The sequence below is a fragment of the Salminus brasiliensis genome, chromosome 6, assembly GCF_030463535.1.
Source record: "Salminus brasiliensis chromosome 6, fSalBra1.hap2, whole genome shotgun sequence".
NCBI classification, from domain to species: domain Eukaryota; kingdom Metazoa; phylum Chordata; class Actinopteri; order Characiformes; family Bryconidae; genus Salminus; species Salminus brasiliensis.
Window position 1 is genome coordinate 7,710,774 of NC_132883.1, and position 16,990 is coordinate 7,727,763.

Consider the following 16,990-nt stretch of genomic DNA (forward strand, 5'->3'; position numbering starts at 1 on the left):
CTGTCCATGGAAGATAAATTTTCTACTAGACTTTCGTAGGAGCATTGCTGTAAAGATTTGAGGGTAAGTGAGGTCAGGATGTTGGATGATCACCACCCCACCTCATCATCCCTCCCATCAACTCCCCAACTCATCCCAAAAGTATTGGATGGAGCATTAACCATCATTCCAGAGAACACAGTAGTTCTTCCACTGCTCCACAGCTCAATGCTGGGGAGCTTTATACCCCTCTAGCCCACGCCTGACATTAGGCAGCATGGTGCCAACAGGTTCATGTTTATCTGCCCAAGAGAGTCCTGTTCTATTGGCAATAGGCTATTGGACTAGACAAGCTTTGTCGTTGTGCGTTTGCACATCTGTGTCAGCAACGGGTGCAGTTTAAAGCAGCTGAATGCATTCATTAGAAAGGGTGTCCACAAGCATTTGGACATATAGTGTACTTATGATGTGCATTAGCAGAGCACTGGTATCAGTAACTGGTATCAGAATATCGTTTAGAGAGAAAAAATAAGTTCATAAAGAACATAAAGAAATAAACACACAACAAGCCACATGATGTCACTGTCACGCAAAATCCTAGTATCTCCAAAACAGACACTTCACAGGAGAAGGAAAAAAAAACGTCTTAACTTTCAATGGAAGTCAATGTAAAAATACTTTATTTGAAGTCATTTTGGAGCATTGTTATTGGTCCACTCATCATGAACTTGACACTATGTAAAGAACAACTGCCAGTTCAGTTTAGGTCAAAGAGTGAAAAATGTAAGAATAGAGATATGAGGTTTGTGTGTGACAGTAACGATATTTAGCTCAGAGGCTGATACAAAATACCAGTAGAAAATCAGCTGATACTACACACTACACTACAGAGCACCGGTTCTAAAAGCAGGACTAGAGTATTAAAAACACCACCAGAAAGCTGCTGTTATTGAAAGTCTGACGTTAAAGAAAGACCCTTTAATTGGCCCAAAGTTGTTTTATTTAAAGGGGGCATATTAAATCAACACTAATCCATGAAGCGGAGCTACTTGGGATGCTAAAACAGTCTCTGCAGATCCCACCTGGAGTGTCAGACAGCGGGTCCTGGGCCGCAGAGCGGACTGTGGGGGCAGGAGAGGCAGTCAGCGTGTCTCGGGAGGGGCCTGTGTCTAGTCAGCAGAGAGAGGAGTTCTTATATACACACAGATCAAATAGCAGCACGCTTTTGCCCATCAGAGGCATTTCAGCCTGACTTCAGCTATTCACCACAGACAAAGGGCACTGAGGACATGGCTAAAGACACTGTGGAGAGTCTAAAGGTGGGGTGATGTGACGCACTGTGATATATTGGGTCTTGATACACTAGTACGCTAAGGATATGAAGGGGAGCTTCTAACACTGAAAAACTGCAAGAACAGCTCAATTAGGACAATTAGTAGACAGCCCAATTAATCAATAAGGGCCTGAAAACAACAACAACAGCCAGTGTACAGTAACTGGATAAACTGGATAAAGTACAGGGACAAGCAGAGGTCTAGTCACAACTGTGATTGCTTGAGACTCAGAATGTCAAAATCAATGAAGACCTGTGATTCAACCTTGACTTAAACATCTGTGATGCAGACTTAGACTTAGACTTGAGCCCTATGACTCAAAAAGTGACTGTTTAACTGTTTAAGTCAAAAAGAGGCAATCAGAATCTACATTTTATCTGGGGGTGGGACAACAGGCTGCCCAAGTCAAAAAGAGCCAATCGGAATCCAGATTACAGCGGAGGGGTGGGGCAACAAGAAGACCAAGACAAAATCGGAAGCTCTATTTTAGCTGGGTGGGCGGGACAGCAGGTAGCCCGAGTCAGAGCCTATCAGAATCTCTGTTTCAGCTGGGTGGGCGGGGCAGCACTCAGCCCAGGTCAGAGACAGAGCCAATCAGAATCTCTATTTCAGCTGGGTGGGCGGGGCAGCACACAGCCTAAGTCAGAGGCAGAGCCAATCAGAATCTAAAATTTGGCAGTAAGGTGGGACAACAAGCGGTCCAAGTCAGAGGCAGAGCCAATCAGAATCTAGATTTTGGGGAGGGGTGTGACTTTTCCCATCCACTGAAGTTGAAAATGTGAAGAAGAAGAATGTGAAGAATCTTTTAAAGATCTAAAGAACCTTTACTTCATATAAAGGTTCTTTACCAGTTCAGAGGTTCTTTACACTCTCTTCACACCTCTCTTTTACAAACATGGTTCTTTACTGAACCAAAATCTTCGGGCTTCTGAAGTACTTATAAGTGTGGTAACATAAGTGTGGTAACAAGTAACTGATTGGATGTCAGTCCATTATGTCAATTTCTTTATTAAAATATTAATAAAATTCTCTTTTTACATTTGAGAGCAAATCTTGTTGCCACAGTATTCAAATATAATTCCATAATTCCATATTTAATGTAATTAGTTATTAGTAATTAGTTTTGTAATTAATTGCATCAGTATTATGGAGTTACATTTCAGCCATATGAGTCCACAAGGGTAGGGACTGCTCAGACACACCACTCTGTGGTCACTTCTATATGGAGACCCCTGCTCCCACAGTCACACACACACACACACACACACACACACACACACACACAGATACCGCAGTTGGCCCTGACCAGCGCGGTGGGAGAGAGGTGTCCCCCCTGGTTTAGAGGGATGACCGTGTCATGTCCCGCTGTGCTGCGGCTGATAGGCGCATTGGGATTCGGCGCCGGCAGCCCGCAGTCTGCCCACAGCTGCCCGCTGCTTCCTGCTACCAGGAATACTGATGTTTTATTAAGGCCGTGGCCCTCCCCGATGCTTCATAATTAAAGCATGGCTTGAGATCCGAGCTCCCAATTCTGCACTTACAAACCCGCCCGCCCGACTAACTACTGCAAAATCATTATACACATTCTGCTAGTTAACAGAGAAGGCCCCTCATTACGGCCGCGCTCTGTTTACCGAATGCTGAGCCGCAAATGAAAACATTTGATTTTGCTCATGGTCCTCCTGAAGTGATGTGATTAATTGGAGCTGTCTGTTTAGAAGGGACTTTGTTTTTTGTGTATCTGTTCTAATAAATGCAGCCTCATGTTTTTTTAGTTTTTTTTTTTTAATCACTAAAAAAAGTCTTTTTGTACCATTTGAAAATGGGAGCTGCCCTTTACTTAGTGTGAACATTTACAGATGAATGGCTCAATAGAAATGGTCCAAAATGACAGAATAAAATCTGTAAAGTTTTGTAATGCACATTTCATGAAAAGAACACATTGCCAACTGTGAAGAATGGGGGTGGATCTATTACACAGGTTGTGTTGCAGTCAGTGGCACTGGTAATATTGTACGTGTGGACAGCAGGTGACATCACACATCAATAAAACTACGCCATGGCCACAACTTAGTTAGGTGCTGGAATTAGATCATTCAGTGGTGCCCATGACTTAGTAAGGCCACGGCTTTGTTTCATTTATGCACACAGGACTTATTGATGATTACCCAACCTATACAAATTCCCCCCATCACATGCAATGCTCCAAACAGTGTGAGGGTGAAGACCGTCACACGCCACCTCTGACACATCCTCAGCCAGCCAGCGCCTCTTTTATTTCAATCACCGGGCAACCAGCGCGCTCGGAGGAAAGTGCAGAGTACCAGAGTAGACATGGAATGCTTACAAACGAGGGCTGAGCCTGGTTTTCTCAGCATGGTTAGTTACCAGTACTTGGCGCCACAGAACCAGTCGGTGGGAGGGCTTAATGACATAGGCATCCACTGACTGGCTCCACATTTGTGTCACCTTTTGCCGCAAGATCCTGGTTCTTTATATTTCCAGAAGAGAAGGCGCCGGAGACCATATCTTGGTCTGTGGAGGACACACTACCAGTACTTGGCATCGGGTCTGACCAGAAGATTCAAGAAAAAAGTGTGAACTTGCTAACTCTGTGAAATCTGGGCAGGAATATGAGACTGGACACATCCGACAACAGCAACTGTCACATAATCATTACGAGACGTTTTGCACGTCCTGGTCTCACAGGTCCATGCTAGCGTGGAACGTGTGTCGTGGCCTTAGTAACCACTTGGCCCTGCAGTGGAAAAGGGTCCTTTGATTAGCTACAGAGGCTGTGTTTACTGCACTAAGAAAAACGGGGGTCTTTGAGCAGTGCTATTGAAGAAGACCCACTTTCACTTTGCTTAACGATCCCTTAGTAGCACCTTCCTTTTTAAAAGTATATCCAAACCTGTGCATAAGGCTGTGTGTGTGTGTGTGTGTGTGTGTGTGTGTATATATACACACTTACACACGTGCATTCGTGCATGTATTTGTGCAAGGATGTGTTTGTGTGTGAGTGTTTGAGAGAGTACATGTTAGGTCCTGTCCTGGCCGTGGTGTTCCATGGAGCGGAGATGTGCCTGGGGGACGTCAGGAGGGCTAGCATATGGCCGGCAGCAGTGTGTAATACTGGCAGTTCCCCCTCACTACCATCTGCCACTACTCCAGCATGGTGACAAAAGACTGGGCTTAGCCATTTACCTCTCTTCCTGCCTCCCCACACCACACACACTACAAGCGCAGTCCACGGACAACAAGGTGAGTGTGTGTGTGCACTCAAGAGTGTTTTCATTTATAAACATTAAACCTGAAAAAGTTCCTCTAAAGCTGGAGTTCAATAAAAACACATTTACATCATTTCCCTTTACTCCAAATGTAACTCGCCAGCCAAGATAAATTACATGGACAAAAGTATTGGGACACCTGCTCATCCATTGATTTCCTATCCTACGTTTGTTGGAGTAACTGTCTCTACTATTCAGGGAAGGTTTTCTACTAGATTTTGAAGCACTGCTGTGAGGATTTGATTGCATTCAGCGACAAAAGTGTTTAGTGAGTTCATCCATCATTCCAGACAACACAGTTCCACTACTCCACAGCTCAGTGCTGGGGGGCTTTATACCCCTCTAGCCCTCCCTGGCATTAGGCAGCATGGTGCCAATGGGTTCATGTTCATCTGCTCCAGAGGGTCCTATTCTATTGGCAGTACTTCACTACAGGGACTAGACAAGACCTGTGTGTGTGTGTGTGTGTGTGTGTGTGTGTGTGTGTGTGTGCGTGCCTACATTTGCACATCTGTGTCAGCAATGGGTGCAACTCAAAGTAGCTGAGTGTATGCATTAGAAGGGGTGTCCACAGACATTTGGTCATTGGTCAGGGAGGGTGAAGGGGCCTTGCTCCAGGGCCCAGCAGTGGCAGCTTGTCGAGCCTGGGTATCGAACCCACAACCCTGTCATTAATAGCTGTTCCAGGCTGAGCTAAGTGAAATCCGAACACGGTCTGATTCTCAAAAACAGGCCTTAAGTGCATGTAGTTTACTCAATGCCGACTGCTGGACGTTTAGGCTTCCATTACTTGCTAACTGTAAGTAGACTGTGGACAGCCGTGGAAATGTCTTGGCCTATTTAACTTCATTGGTTTACACTTTCTTTTTGGTAAGCGAGCAGAACTGAGATACTGGTATTTCGTAAGGTTCAAGAGTTGATACTGAACCAGTTTATAAGCTTACCTTAAACTAGTCGAAGTCTGACGTGAGAATAAGGTGAATTACCACCTCTCTGCCATTTCACCACAGTTTACAAGACTCATGAACAACGCTTACATCAACAGAACAAGCAGGGTGTGTGCAGAAGGATACTTGCTGCTCTAATTCCACGCGACTGGATGCAGTGAAGTTATTCCCTGAGCAGTGTAAGACACAGGGGCGTTCAGTCCTGCACAAACTGCGCCCTTGCTGTGTGGATGTATGAGTTATTTTGGGTGTGATGGGAGGCCCACAAGATTAATAAACATTCATCATCCCAACTCTGAATCTCTCTCTCTCTCTCTCTCGAAGGATTGAGCATGTCGCAGCTAGAAGTCTCTCACCTTGGAGAGCCTCAACCCACAATCCAGAGAGCGATGAAAGATGGATGGGATTATATCATACAGCGTACAGCACTGCTTAAACGACCACAAAACACACACTGATGGCCTGCACGCTAAAGGTAACCCACAGGAGCCGCAGTTATCACTGCCGAAAACAAAAGCATGTCACCCTTAACACCCTTACTTTATTCAGGGATTGGTGTGGCGTAGGAGGCAGCAACACCACCCTTCTCATATTAGACTAGGGTTCAATTCACTGGCTGGACCAGCACCCCCCACACTACACCACTGGACAGGAGTCCCAACACCACATTCTGCTGCCTGTGTAACATGATTCAAATAAAAGAGCATCAGCCAAATACCCTGCATTAGATACATGCAGGGTCTTTGTAGACATCCTCAGCTTCGGCGGAGCAAACCCCAGACCAGGGCAGAAGTTAGCCAGCTGGAGCTAGCCGAGCAGGCTAGCTAGCTAAAGTGCTAGTGAGGTGGCTAATGTTAGTGTTAGGTAAAAGTTTATAGTGAACATATACTGTTAAATATATCTGAATAACGTCTGGGAAGAAGTTAACTAGCTACACTATATGGACAAACGTATTGGGACACCTACACATTTCCTGAGGAAAAAAAAAGTGATTGACTGTAATCTAAAATTTAAGATCATGTAAATTAGAATTGAATACCCATCAAAGCCTTCAGTGTGTAATTTTACAAACTTTCAGCAAAGACCCGAATCTAAACTTGGTTTGTGGGTTGAACCGGTAGGTTCCTATGTCTGATTTAACTGTGTGTGAATATTATAAGTGGATGGGGATATATATATATATGTGGATAGGATATATATATATATATATATATATATATATATATATATATATATATATATATATATATGGGAACATGGTCACAGTTATATCAGAATATTATGACCACCCCTGGTTTGGAATGAACTCCGCCCAGGACGTCGCAGATGCCGACGTGACAGGGTTTGCTGCTTGTATAAAGCAAGCACACCAGTCCACTGCAGCAGAGTGCAAATAGCTCATCATGGGCAAAAGATATGATATTACTGATGTCCAAAAGATCATATGATAAAAGGATAATAAGGTAATTTATCAACCCTGTTTACAACCCTGTTATTTTGCCTCTGAATAAAATCATACTGATTATCCTTTGACAGAAGGCTCCACTTTCTCTACACTGGTACAGGAAAAGCCGTGACCATGAGGCCTGATTCAGATCAACCCGTTTTCCCATAGTTAGCAGAGTCTGGAGGAGAAGATCTGCTCTCCAGTATCAACAACAGCACACAGGATTTATTTACATTGGGGCCGTAATTAAAAGCAGACATAACTAGGTAAGGTAGGTTTTGGAATTGGCCCGTTTTCCAGCCCTGTTTTAGTTCTGCCGATTTTACTTGTAAAAGAGGGCTCCACAGTGTTTGAAGTTCATGGCATGTCACTTCCATGTCCTGCACCACACGCTTTGCCAAGGAAAACACAGTTTGACATTCTAGGGCCCTTTAAACTGATCCTCAGACGGAGGGGGAAATCTCTCATGGGTCTGATCTGAACAAGGTGAATCACTGATCCGCACATCTCCAGCCTGAACACGGGTTCACAGTCCGCATCGGACTGTTCCATAATTCAGAAGGACAAATGAGCTGAGTGACGCGCCACTGTTCAATAGGTTACGGATGACAAAATGAAAAAGAAGCATTGCCTCCTCCGGACCTAAAGATCTCTGAAGCAGTCATGAAACTTTAAGCATCCAGCAGCTTTTCAGCATGCATCACCACATCCAATCCCAGAAATCTCACCTGAATAAACGCTGCAGTGGTAGAAAAGGAGAAGGCTAACACAAGCGCATCATACACACACACACACACACACACACACACACACACTCACACACTCACACACTCACACCCCTACAGAATCACTGAAACATGATCGAAGCGTGAATCTGTGGGAATTGTGAATAAGAAATCTTATTTTTTATTCTGAATTCGATTCCAGCTGAATGTCTGAGCTCTTTTTTCAATCATATCACCTTGAGTGAAGTAATGTACAGCATGTGTATTTGTGCAGTGTGTGTGTGTGTGTGTGTGTGTGGCATTCTAATGCACTAGCAGGGGCGAGTTGTCGAAGCGCAGGGCTCGGGGGATTGTGGGAAGCCACAGCGGTTCACACGCAGCTGTGATAAAGTGCTTCCACTCTGCTGATCTTCTCTCGGGGGGTCAATGGTCAGGGGTCACAGAGAGAAACTGCTCACAGTCACATTTTGATGCACTTCTATTGTATATGCCCATGCGCTAGCGGAGCATCTGACACGGACAAATAAAAAGACACCCCCCCACCTTCCTCACTCAGCTACCCCTCTCACTCTCTCTCCCACACATGCACACACCCCCACACTCACACATACAGTACATATGCCCACACACTACAGGCTACAGTCTCTACAACACTGCTTTCAAAAAAAGCAAAAAAAGGTGCAAGCAAACCATGGTGCTAACTGAGGTAAATTTAGCCGCAGCCCCGCAGACCAAGCCCCAGGCTGGAGCGAAGCCTCAGTTTCGGCGGAGCAAACCCCCCCAGATCAGGGCAGAAGCTAGCCAGCTAGAAGTAGCCAAGTTGGCTAGCTAGCTAAAGCGCTGGTGGGGTGTCTAATGTTGGTGTTAAATAAATGTTTATAGCGAACTGTGATAGACTGTTAAATAAATCTGAATAATGTCTGGGAAGACGATAGCTAGCTACACTATATGGACAAAAGTATTGGGACATGAGCCTTTATGACATCTCACTAATGTGCCTAAAGGCAGACTGCATGGCTAGGTATACATATTAGTCAGCAAGTGCACAGTCAGTTCTTGACGTGTGATGTGTTGGAAGAAGGAAAAATGGGCAAGCATAAGAATCTGAGCCACTTTCACAAGAAGACTAGGTCAGAGCATCTCCAAAATGTCTGGTTTTGTGGGGTGTTCCTGGTATGCAGCGGTCAGTACCAACCAAAAGTGGTCCAAGGAAGGGCAATCAGTGAACCGGTGATATGGTTATGGGTGCCTAAGGCTCACTGATGCTCCTGGAGGTCTCACCTCACAACTTAAGAATCTGCCGCTAATGTTTTGGTGCCAGATACCACAGGACACCCTCAGAGGTCTTGTGGAGTTCATGACTCGATGGATCAGAGATGTTTTGGGGACACAACCTAAACGACATTAGGCTGGTAGTTTTAATGTTATGGCGGATGAGTGTATATCAGAAGTCTGGACAGTACAGAGTCCAGGGAATACAGAGTTCTTAGCACACAGGGCTGCTTCCCTGACGGAAGACATAGAGCATAGTGTACATAGGGTCTTCCCCTAGACATTGAGCAAATTGAAGGCCCTGGAAACCTAGGCCCTAACCTTATGTTGAAGGTCCAATTTAGATCTGCTTAAGCAGGGCCTCCTTCTGTCCAACCAGGGGCGGCTTGATCTGCAGGGTTCAAAACTACTACTACTACTAACTATGTGAACTAAGCTACACTAGGCTGACTCCAAAGTCATAGCCCGAACCTGTCAATGCGGTTACTGAAGGCACATCTGAGGCCTGGGGGTCAGTGTTTAGTTGGACGCTGGCTGTAGTGGTGAGGTCTAAGCAGGTAGCAACCAGCTCAACAGGCGAGGTGGCCAGTCCACAGTCAGCAGTGGCTAATGCAGGGTCTGTGCGTGGTACAGCTGTGGTGCTATCAGGAGTAGGCGTGGTCTCGATTACTGCTGGAGCTGTGGTCATTTGGGGAAGGCAACAGTGATAAAGGTGTTACAGTGTTACAAGTTATTGCATATCAATAAAAAAAGACATGGTGAAACACAGGAAGTTATTGAAGTACTAATAGCGCCCCCTTGTGGAGAATGTTTAGCCCGTTAAACATGAGTGAGTGAGTTACAAGCCTGGATCATGGGGTGCCTTGTGTCGAAAACTATGAAAGGGTCATATTAAAGCTTTATATGATAGACATGGTCATTTGGATAGACATGACAAAAGGGAGGGGGGCATGTGGCTTCAGCTGTTTAAGCTGATTACCTGAATAATAGATGATTCAAAAATGGAATAAAAAAATTATGAAACAAATAACTTGGATATAAATAAATATCAAAATATGTAGTTATAATTATCTGCTCCAAACCCTCACATGAACTCACTTCAGGTGACAAAACAGCAGCAACTGAAGTCAAAGTTCACCGCTGTTGAGGTTCCAGAAAGTTCCAGACAGAATCGGAGTGCTAAAAAAAAGCTCTGAAATTCCCAGAAGATCCTTTAAGTGAAGTCCCTCTCTTCCCCTCGAGAAGTCTTTATACTGGCTACATTACACACTCCCTCACAAATCATACACCACATCTGAGACAAAGGAAACTGTATCACAGCTGAAGTCGGGGTGACGGCGGAGGCATGAAAGCAGCTTGTTCTCAATATGAGGGACAGAGAGAGTGATGGCAGCGAAAGAGAGAAAACACGAGCGTGACAGTCCGTGAGCCTAATTAGCATTTTACTTACTGCCAAGAGTACCCGCCGCTTCACCTGCGAGAGAGAGAGAGAGAGAGAGAGAGAGAGAGAGAGAGAGAGAGAGAGAGGAGAAGGGAAAATATAAGAGAACAATAAGAGAAATAGAGAAGGGAAGGAAAACAAAAAAAGGAAGGGAAAAAATAAGGGAAGAATGAAGTAAAACAAGGAAAGAAAGAAAGAAAAAATAATAAAGAAAGAAAGAAAAAGAAAAATCGAGAAACAAAAAAATAGAAAAGAAAAAACATGTAAATAATAATAATAATAATAATAATACAACAAAGAAAAAGAAAAAGAAAGAAAAATGGAAAAAGACCAAGAAACATACAAACAAAAGGAAGCAGGAAGGTAGAGAGACAAAAAGAAAATAAATGAGAAAGAGAGATGGAGAGAGAGAGAGAGAGAGAGAGAGAGAGAGAGAAAGGGGGGGGGGAAGAGAGAGAGAGAGAGAAAGAGAGAGAAAGAGAGGTAGAAAGAGAGAGAGAGAGAGAGAGATGGAGAGAGAGAAAGAGGGAGAGAGAGATGGAGAGAGAGGGGGGGAGAAAGAGAGAGAGATGGAGAGAGAGTAGTGGAGAGAGAGAAAGAGGGAAAGAGAGAGAGAGGTGGAGAGAGAGATGGAGAGAGAGAAAGAGGGAGAGAGAGAAAGAGGGAGAGAGAGAGAGATGGAGAGAGAGAGAGGTGAAGAGAGAGGGGACAAAAGAGAAAGGGTTAGATGTTTGGAAACAGAGCAGTATCTTTATTTTTACAGCTCACAATGAGAGAAGTCTGGCTGCAGTGTTTCACTACTGTGGGTTTAAAGTGGACTGAGCTGTGTGTGTGTGTGTGTGTGTGTGTGTGTGTGTGTGTGTGTGTGTGTGTGTGTATTTAGGCATCCACAGTGAGACAAGCTCCTGCATGCAAAGGTGACAGATTTCTGTATAGTTTGTGACAACACCACATCCTCCTCCTGCAAAGTGTGTGTGTGTGTGTTTAAGTCCTACTAATTATCATGAGTCAGATCTGATGTGTGCATTGGTTTAAATAGGACAGGCTCCTCCAGGATCCTCTCTAACAATGCTTTAATCATCTGCAGACCAATAGAAGAATAGTGTCTTTTGCGTACTAATTAGTACTAATTATTAATACTAAGTCATTTTTGAGTAATTAGTATAAAATACAGATAAAAGAGTCAAAGTTCAGTATAATGCAAACAATGTGAGACGGTAAGGGAGGAGCAACGTCTGGAAAAGTTACAAATAAATGGCAGATAACAAAGCAAGTGCAGTTACAACAGCGGCTAGAGTAGAGCTTAGATCTGGCCCAAAAAAATCCAGCACAACCCTACCTAAGCCTGTGCATGTTCTGTCTGAACCAGTTGAACAGTGCACTGCAGGTCAAGTGTAACCTGGACAAGTGGAGGAGCTCACGTGTGCGCACTGCTCACTCTATTACTCTATTATGCCTGATTATAACAATCTAACTCGTGCAACTTTATTACACTCACAGTGTGATTCTGCTATATTGTGATCATCACACTACAGCTTTATATGAAATTTAAAAAACATTAAAATGCGTAGGCCTACGTCACAGACCATTTTCTTGAGCCCGACCTGACAGGGCCCGAGGAAAGTGGTGGGAAATCTCAGGCTCGGGCTTGGGCAGAGAATCCAAACTCTAGGCTGGAGAGCTTGCATAGACCTATGTTGGCATAGCGACTTGTCATCACTTGCTGTTAGTATGAAATGCTTTAGGGCATTAATATTTTGTGTACTAACCTGCCAAACCCACACTATTGCGCATATATTAAGCATATAGCATCTGCCTTATAGTATTGGTGTGTAGTAGGCAATTGGGACGCAGCCTAACAAACTTCACTTTCTTTGCAGGAACTGAAAGAGGGCAGATGCAGAAGTTCCACTGCAGTTCTAAAAAACGTGTGTCCTGTACTCACGTGGACTTCTAGAGTTTTGCAAGACTACTTGAACATGTACTTCATTAAGTGAAGGTTCTTTCGAGGTTCTTAAGACCTGGACGTTTGTATTAGAGGTGTGTGTGCTTTAAAGGGCCCTTTTTTTTAACCAATGTAAAGGTTCTTCACACTTTTCCACACATCTCTATTATAAACATGGTTCTTTATAGAAGCCAAGAACCATTTAAAGCACCTTTATTTTGAGCAGTTGAGTATTTATTGATTATTATTATTTAAATGGATTAAAAAGGTTTGAGAACTTAAAGGTCGCTGGTTTGATCCCCTAGTCCAGCAGGATAGTCGGGGTGGGGTACTGAAGGAATAGCGCTTTCTCCTCCCACTCACAGCCGAGGTACCCTTAAGCAAGGCAACTAACCCCCCCCCTCATTACTCCAGGTCCAATGCTCCAGGTGTGTGTGTGTGCTTACTGCCCCGATTGGACTGGATTAAATGCCCGGGCTAAATTTGGTTGTATTGCTGTGCAACTGGCTATAACGCGTCTGAGAGTGGCAGCCACACTTACAGGTGTTGGGGGATCCGTTAGGCGTGGGCAGGTAAGAGCCGGGTTTCCATGACTTGGCCTTGAAGCCTCTCTCGCATCGGGCGCAGTCCTGCCCTGTGGTGTTGTGTTCACAGTCACACTGAAGGCTGCCTTCACGGAACGTGCACTGTCCGGCATGAAGGTTGCACTTACACCTGCAAAGGCACAGAGAAAGAGCGAGAAACAGAGAGACAAACCAATTAGCACTCTGACCACAGCACGCCTGCCGTAGAGCCAAGGGCAAGGACTATCCTACAGAGGGTGTCCTGCCCTGGGTTTTCACTCCAGCCGCCCGAGATATCTCATTAGCTTGCCTACTTGGCCGAAGCCATGAGCTAATTAGTTGTATCAGGTGTTGTAGTGAATGGCTTGGGCTGAATAGCTGCAGGAGGTGTAGCCCTTTTGGATGAAATTAAATAGCCACAATAGCTTCTCCCAATCCCCAGACTATTCGCGAGATGCCCCTAAGCTCAGGCCAAGGCAGTAGCGCACTGCCTGCTAATGTGCTGGTTGAAAGCTGCATTTCATTACAATCTGAAACCGAAATGAAACTGAATGGCTCTGCTGGCACGGTGTTCTGCTCCTGTTCCTCCGTTTCATCGCTGACATTTATCCAGGGCCTGGTTCCAACATGACATCACAGTCTGCCTCCTTACTCATCCAACATGGGAGATCACCTTAGATCACATCTGCTGTCTTCTCGCCTTTAAACTGCAGGCTTATTATTCATTTATTCAACCCAGGACTTACTTAAAGGACTCGTATCATACAAAACCCAGTTTTCTCTCTCTGATGTACCAAAAACCTTTAAGTGTCAAAATGTCCAGAGTCTCCACACATCCAAACTAAGTCGCAATACTAGCCCAATTTCAATATATTCATTTTTTTGTTATGTCACAAAATCCAACACTTTTATTACTTACATATATATGCCCTTATTCGTGCAGCCACTGTGTGGACTACTTCAGCCTGAACTACTGGTAAATGAGGAACGATACAGGGCAGCAAACTAGGAGAGGTCATTCATATATATGAGCCTTAAAGGTATAGTAACATAGTTATCATTAATTACAATTTTAAAATGAAAATAGCAGAAATGGCAGGGCACTAGGACCTGGGGGAGGCTCAGCTGCTTCTGCAGTAATCTACTGCTGCTCCACTCTGAATTTTATGGAGACGAATCTCGACTTCTGCCACTGAAGTGACCCACAGGATTTGCAGCACTTTTACGGTTACTACCCGAATTCATGCAGTAACTATTATTAATCATTCATCAACTACTATGGATTATTAAGTTACTACTACAAATAATCAATAATTATTGAAAAACATCAATAATTCAGTAACTACTATGAACTACTATGTAGCTTATATAAATTATTAAGCACTTCTGTATGAACGTCTATGTAACTACTATAATTCAGTAACTATGAATTATTTATCAACTGCTATGGATTATACATTAACTACTATGACTACTATACTATGATATATAACTGCGAGAAATTATTTAGTAACTACTATGAACTTCTATGTAGCTACTATGAACTATCAATCAACTACTATGAATTATTCATCAACTGCAAAAAATATTAATTTTAACTACTATGAACTACTATGTAGCTACTAGAAATTATTCAATAGTACTACAAATAATTCAATAACTATTATCAATAATTTAGTAACTACTATGAAGTACAAATTATTTAGTAACTACTATGAACTACTATGTAGCTAATATGAATTATTCAGTAACTACTATTAATTATTCAACGACTATCAATTATTCAGTTACTATTACAAATAATTCAATCAATAATTTGGTAACTATTATGAAGTATTTGGTAACTATATTATGAAGTTACAACCCTGAATTATTCAGTAACTACAAGAAATTATTCAGTAACAACTATGAATTTGTTATCAACTATTTTGAATCATTTGGTCACTACCATTAATTATTATATACTACAAATAATCCAAGAACTATTATGAATTATTCATCAACTACTATTAATTATTTGTTAACTACCCTGAATTGGTCCAGACCTACTGTGAATTATTCAGTGACTAAAATGAAATATTAGTAATATGAAAGTTAATATGAAAGATTCAGTAAATATCATGTCTTATTCAATATCTACCATTTTTTATTACAATAAACCAAGCATGAAACATATGTATGAGAGTGGAACCGACACCACTCTTTTGCATTACATTTGCACAGTTGCACAGTTGCACAGTTGTTACATTTGCAAGTTTAGCAATTCTACTACATCTCTGACTGAAGTTTCAGACTGTATGGTCAGGACCAGGTCAGATGTGAACGTACTGTAGCCAGGCTACAGTCTTGGAGCGTAATATAAGAGTAGAACATGCAGCCCAGGTGACAGCAGTCTACAGACCAGCCAGACAAGAGCAGGCTAGACTTGATAAGGCTTTGTTCTTACGAAAAAGCTCAGTGCAGTGGGGACTCAAAGACTGAAGACAGTAAATGACATCTAACTGCTCCAGGGGAAACAGAGAACAAAGAGAGAGAGAGAAAGAGAGAGAGAGAGAGAGAGAGAGAGAGAGAGAGGGAGAGAGAGAGAGAGAGGGAGAGAGAGAGAGAGATGTGATTACACACCTAATCAGGATAAATGGGAGATATTGAGATGGCATCTGCTGTCAAGTATTTTTGCCTTGCTGTAGAAGCTCAGTGATATAACTGATATATACGAAAAACCTGCAGAGCGGCACAAAGCACAGCATCCGCTCTCCAAGCTTATGAGCTGACGCTCCGGCCCTCTAACAACCAGCGGAGTTTAGGAAGAGCCGAGATTAAAGGGGTCCAAAGCGGAAAGCGGGTTAGTATGGAAATTATGACTTTTAGAATTACAATCTTCGTAATCAAATAAATGAGTGGAATCCCAATGCGTTTCTGCCCACTGGAGGGAGCAACTGTCCATTTGCATGAAGTATGGACCGAGCAACTAGCCATTTGCATGAAATATGTATGAAGCTGACCTATATATTTCCACGAGGACGCCCAGTAACTAAACCTTATATTAGGGCGTATATTGCTGTATAATGAGATTATACCTCGCAGTTGCCATCTGTAAATTTAAATGAAAAAGTTGATGCCGTGTGGAAGTACATAACTTCTCAATGATTGGATAACTTTCACTTCTTTAGCTGGTAAAGTAAAAGCATGCCTAACGTTGTGCAGACTACAGCCAAGTACATGGTCAACAGGATGATGGGAAGCTGGTTGCTCTGAGATAACAAAGTGATAACATCAATTTAATTAGATAATTAGAATTAGAAAAGAGGTTCTGCAGGGTTCCTACGGGAAGTCTTTTTTTATTTTTATTAATAATTAATTTGTCAAAATTTTGCCTATTTTTCCCATTTTGGTACTGATGATTAACCTACCTTTCTGTAGTTCCTCCTACCATTAGCAACACTCCCGACACTAGGAGGGTAAGGACTTGACATGTCTCCTCTGACACATGCAAAGCCAGCCACTGCCTCTTTTCGAACTGTAGCCAGGCAGCCGACACACCAGCTAACAGATGCCTGTGCTGGCCAACATCTCTTTAAGAGTGATGAGGGGAGAGAGCGCCATCTACTCACCTGGAGGGAGCATGGCTAATTGTGCTCTCTCTGGCTCTGGACGCTGATGGCAAAGCGGCATGGCTCTGGATTCGAACTTGAGACCACCTGGTCAAAGTTAAAGAGCACTCTGCTGATTTCTGCCTGATTTTGCCAGATTTTGCCTCCACTTCACTCAAATCCCCCCATTAGCTTGGTCACCCCCATCACTGCTGCTAACAACATAGCATTGGGCAGCTGAACATGCTTGGAGGAGAACACTAACCGCCAGCTCTGCAATAGTCACTCAGTCATGCTGGTCATGCAATCTGAACATGGCAAAGCTCATGGTCCTGTCCTGCGCCCTCTTAAAAATCGAGGGGCTTCAAATGGTTCTTTGAGCGACACCATAGAAGAACCACTGTTTCCACCATGCTTGGAATAGAGATATGCAGAGTGTGAGGAACCTCTAAAGTGG

At 43.4% G+C, this 16,990-nt stretch overlaps 1 protein-coding gene across 6 annotated transcripts in view; it reads right to left on the reverse strand.

Moving 5' to 3' along the window:
• ntng2a (netrin g2a) overlaps window positions 1-16,990 on the reverse strand; it is a 92,714-nt gene that overhangs the window by 13,331 nt on the left and 62,393 nt on the right. For all 6 annotated transcript variants that reach the window (XM_072681476.1, XM_072681473.1, XM_072681472.1 and 3 more), the window contains 2 exons: window positions 12,922-13,094; window positions 10,445-10,468 (listed from right to left, as the gene is read on the reverse strand). In XM_072681476.1, the coding sequence (XP_072537577.1) occupies window positions 10,445-10,468; window positions 12,922-13,094 (197 nt within the window). The remainder of the gene's footprint in view (window positions 1-10,444; window positions 10,469-12,921; window positions 13,095-16,990) is intronic.